Below are 4,413 nucleotides of genomic sequence, written 5' to 3'. Positions count from 1 at the left end.
AAGAAGATTATGAGCTTCAGCTTCATTATCAAGTAAACAAATACAGTAATAACATCAAACCAAATGTTTCTGCAAAACTTATCAGAGAAACAACAAATCATTGACTGCATTACACAAACTCACTTCTTCTTTCCTTATTTTAACCTCCCTCTCCTCCACCACCACAAAAGATCATATTACATAAATTCATCTATACATTCTCACAATTTCACCCAAAATGTCTCGTCTTTAAAGTGAAATCAATCCTCAGGAGATCGGTTTATTCATCAGCTCATTGTCGGCTGTGATCCTTCCAGAGCCACGGCCGGTAACCTTTCCGAACGATCCAATGCTTGATAGTCCCATGAAGCTGCTGCCTTCTTCTCCAAGGTTTATCGATTTTCTATGCTTCCTTAGTTTTGAGGAGCTTACATCACCAACTTCATCTTGGCTATTGCTCCTATCGTCCTTGTTGTTCTTCTGAGCGACTACTAACCGTGCGATGACACTTCTACAGAACGGGCAGACCGGTGGAGTCACAGTTGAGGTCGTTGGGTTCGGTTTGTTGTGACAGCAAAGTGCAAGTGTGCATTGTGCACACATTTGGTGACCACAGTCTTTGACTTCTATCGTGCACACTTGCTCAAAGCAAATGCAGCACAGTTCTGAATCACTCATCTGAAAACACATTTTACAACGCATTAATATAGGATTTAACAAACAGTGTAAGCTTTATGTGTAACATTACCTCAGACATGTTATCATCATCTGAGGCAGTGTCGGAGAAAGATGGTGGTGGTGATGGTAAGGAGTAATCAGTTCCATTAAGGATGGCTTTTTCTCTTTCCATGTTAGCATCCATCAGAGCCTGCTCTAAGAGCAGTTTCGCCTCCTCGTTAAGCTCGCTGATGAACTTTAACGGCGATGGCCAGACAAGAGGCTCTGCAGAAGAAGGGTTAAGCAACGCTCCACATGCTCCGTGCTTGTATTTCATGGCAACCACATAAGGTATCTTCCTGAAGGAAAAAGATTTCAAGATTCACTGAGATTTTCAATACAAGTTTGGAAAGTGGCGATAGAGAATGTTTAAAAATACCCAGAACCGTCTCTCTGGAGACGATCAGCACCCCAAGCTAGTAATTTTCTGACGCAGTCGATAGATCCGCTTCTTGCTGCTAAATGAAGAGCTGTGCTTCCTGGAGACCTGTTTCAAGGAGATTATTCAGTCCCAAAAGATTGACAAATGTTAATTTCAACAGAAACAGCTTCATCACCAGTATAGGCTAGTAGAAGCACAAACAAGAGAGCCACTGTCCAACAAGGCATTCACACAATCAGGACTTCTCTGACGTGCAGCTAGATGCAACGGTGTTGCTCCTTTGTCATCTCTCAGATTCACAAATCTCGCATATCCCCTGAGAAAAGTAAACTCCAAAGTATAAAATAAACTTTCAGCTAAAATGCATAACTAATGATCATGTAAAAGAGAGAGAGAGTGTCACCAATGAAGAGCAACGGGAGTTGAGCGAGCAGCAGAAAGAATGGCTTGAACACAATCAGCATGTCCATAGTAAGCTGCGTAGTGCAAGCATGTTCTTCTATTCACACTATCAAACATCAAAACCTGCAGATTCCCAACATTAACATAGTCAAAAATTGCGGTCTGGTGGTGATTAACTTGAGCTCAAAAGTCCAATAGGGTGAAGCCACCAGGGTTCGAGTCCCCGGCCACTAGGGAATTAACATTTCGGCATCGCCATCGCCATGGATAGGAAACCGATAGTCTAGACTAGGGTCATGATACTCCTATATAATTCAAAAAAAAAAAAAAAAAAAAAAAAAACCTTACGTACATTAGCTCCAACTTGAGCAAGCTTCTTGATGCAAGAGATCCTCCCATGCATTGCAGCCAACATTAACGGAGTCTACACGAATCACATCAGTTTCTTTAGAATTACAACAAAAGATCAATACGAATCATCAAATGTTACCTGCTTGTGGCGATTCAACATATCTGGATTTGAAGATCGTTCCAGAAGGAATGACAAAACCTGCAGAAATGCATCAGTAATAAAACCGAATCAAACAAGAGATTCCGGCGAGAAAACTAACTAAAACAGACCTCGATGTGGCCGCTAGCAGCAGCGACGTGGAGAAGGGAGTGACGATCGTAAGCAGTGGTCTGTCGCAAGACACTCGGATCCGCCGTTATAGCTCGACGCACGGTGACGATGTCGCCGCGCTGCACGGAGGCGAATATCTCGTGCTCTGGTCTAGCTCCGCAGCTCATGCTCTGCCCCATCGCTGCTTCTCTTGGGAATCACGACACCGTCTGCCACCGGTGAGGCGCTCCGCCGTGAGAGTAAAGCGCCACGGTGGGCCCTGTTTGGGTTTGGTGATTCCAGTGGAGAAGAAGAAGAGGGAAGTTTCACATTTATGATGGAGCCTTTTCGCTTTGAGATATTATTTTTTAAAAAATAAAAAAAACTTTGGAATTAAAAATAAAAATAAAAAATTTCTTTTATTTTTTTCCCCGACGGGCAGCAATTTTTAATCTTTGCCCGTGTCAGTTGGATTACAGTTTCTTCCGTGATTTCGGGCAGCTTGTCAGATATCCTCTTTTTATTTTATTTATAGTTTTCAGTTAATCATACTTCTTTGATTTTTGCTTAAAGATCTCGATTGTTTCACCTGAGTACCTCAATCACATGAAACATGGCGAAAATAACTACATATCATCCCCTGTTTTATACCAGATTATTATTATTTGTTTTATACCTGTGTTTAGCTCTTAAACCTTCTTTTTTGAGCCACAGCTCTTAGACCTTCAAACTTTAAGGTTTTTGAATTTTTAACATACCCTTCTAGTCTATTAATTTAGGGTCATATTTTTTATGTACTTACAAATAGTCTAGGTTAGACCATTATATTTAATTAGGTTTCCTCTTATTTCTATTTATACATAATTTAATTATTGTTAAATATATACACTAACCTAAAATTAAGGAACTAAATAACTAATCTATTAATTTTTTAAAATAATGAATTCATTTTAGCTTAACATTACTTTTAATTAAATCATCAATTATAATTTATTTATTAATATAAAAAGAATTATATATGCCTACTATTTCATATATACAAATGTATTTTACTTCAAATGCAAGAAACAAATTCTTTAAAACCCTCACCAAATACATAATAATATAATTTTTATAGATAAAGTATTAAACAAGATATATATGATAAAATAAATAGTAATAGTCATTAATATTTAATCATATACTGGAACACGTTATTATTGATATTTTTTTTAGTATAGTTTCACGGTTTATTCCAACACATATAAAATATTTATCAAATATAAAACTAATTGAATAAAACATAAAACATACTTTAAGTTAGGCTTGAGCGTTCAGGTACCCGTTGCGATACGGGTTGGATATTTAGAAATGGGAAATTAGGGTGCATATCCATAGCACAGCCAAAATTAAGTTTATAACCATATCAAAGTCTTGACTATGATATAATACATATTATTCTAAAAATGACGGTTATATCCTTACTTGTGCGTGAAAAGTGTTACTTGTTGATGTGTCTTTTTCTACATCACTGAAACGGTTTCGTTAACTTAAAAATGATTTTCACTTTCTATTTTCTTTCAGGCGAAGAACAAGATCAATTTGGGAGAGCGATTGTCAGTCGGGTTTGAAAAGGAAAAATGATTAAATCTGCTACTTTCGGTTGTTGAGAGCGTCAGACGTTGCAGATTCAAAACCTGTCTTACGGCGGAGCTTTCAATTTCACGGTGGCGCGATTACGGAGCAAACGACAACGAAGCAAGGTGACACTGGTTTGATTGAATAAAATAAGGGACAAACCATCAGTTTCAGTGTAATCTCTCTCCTCGATTAATTTACTGTAATTTACTCGGAACCACCATTTTTTTCAGATCTGGTCTGAAGTGGGTTACCAGTGGATCGACGAATACGGTAATGTGAAACATATTTTTTAGTTTCATTTTTCAGTTTGTAGTTTTCTATTTCGCTCCTTAAACCGTGACCTCTCCATGGATGTCTTTGTGTATTCTGCTTGTGTTTGATGTAAGATGTCAATTATAAGACTATACTATATGAGAAACTTAAATAGTACAGATACACATGTGTAGTAGACATAGTCAATTATTAAGTATAAAATGATCTATGTACATTTGAATGTCAATGCTTGTGTTTGTTTCACAACACAAGTTTCTGAGTCTGTGTGGGAGGAAATAGGGGGAGGATAAACTGATGTATGATGCAGCTGAGGTGTCTATACTATATAATAAATGTATATAGTATATGGAAGGTGCTAAACTCGTTAACGTACATGATTTACATTTTTCAGGTTTTTTTGTGTGGCAATGCTTGTGCTCTTGGAATTTAATGCCACATA

At 37.6% G+C, this 4,413-nt stretch overlaps 1 protein-coding gene across 1 annotated transcript; it reads right to left on the bottom strand.

Annotated features, from left to right (window-relative positions):
• LOC106320678 (putative E3 ubiquitin-protein ligase XBAT31) lies at nucleotides 1–2,426 on the bottom strand. Its single transcript, XM_013759046.1, has 8 exons — nucleotides 2,102–2,426; nucleotides 1,971–2,030; nucleotides 1,833–1,904; nucleotides 1,482–1,603; nucleotides 1,254–1,394; nucleotides 1,076–1,183; nucleotides 728–995; nucleotides 1–657 (listed from the first exon to the last, which is right to left on the bottom strand). The coding sequence occupies exons 1-8, from the start codon at nucleotides 2,279–2,281 to the stop codon at nucleotides 247–249; spliced, it is 1,362 nt and encodes a 453-aa protein (XP_013614500.1). The 5' UTR covers nucleotides 2,282–2,426; the 3' UTR covers nucleotides 1–246.
• Between the last annotated feature and the right edge of the window lie 1,987 nt (nucleotides 2,427–4,413).

The sequence above is a fragment of the Brassica oleracea genome, unplaced genomic scaffold (assembly GCF_000695525.1).
Source record: "Brassica oleracea var. oleracea cultivar TO1000 unplaced genomic scaffold, BOL UnpScaffold01016, whole genome shotgun sequence".
Taxonomy (NCBI): domain Eukaryota; kingdom Viridiplantae; phylum Streptophyta; class Magnoliopsida; order Brassicales; family Brassicaceae; genus Brassica; species Brassica oleracea.
Note: the sequence above shows the minus strand (reverse complement) of the source record. Positions and strands in the feature narration are given on the sequence as shown.

What these genes read in the sequence shown, in the direction of transcription:
- LOC106320678 (XM_013759046.1), bottom strand. Translation starts at nt 2,281, where the DNA reads ATGGGGCAGAGCATGAGCTGCGGAGCTAGACCAGAGCACGAGATATTC. An exon ending in TGTTGAATCGCCACAAGCAG is followed by an intron (nt 1,905 to 1,970) that starts GTAACATTTGAT and finishes TGATTCGTGTAG; the next exon opens with ACTCCGTTAATGTTGGCTGC. An exon ending in ACTCCCGTTGCTCTTCATTG is followed by an intron (nt 1,395 to 1,481) that starts GTGACACTCTCT and finishes TACTTTTCTCAG; the next exon opens with GGGATATGCGAGATTTGTGA.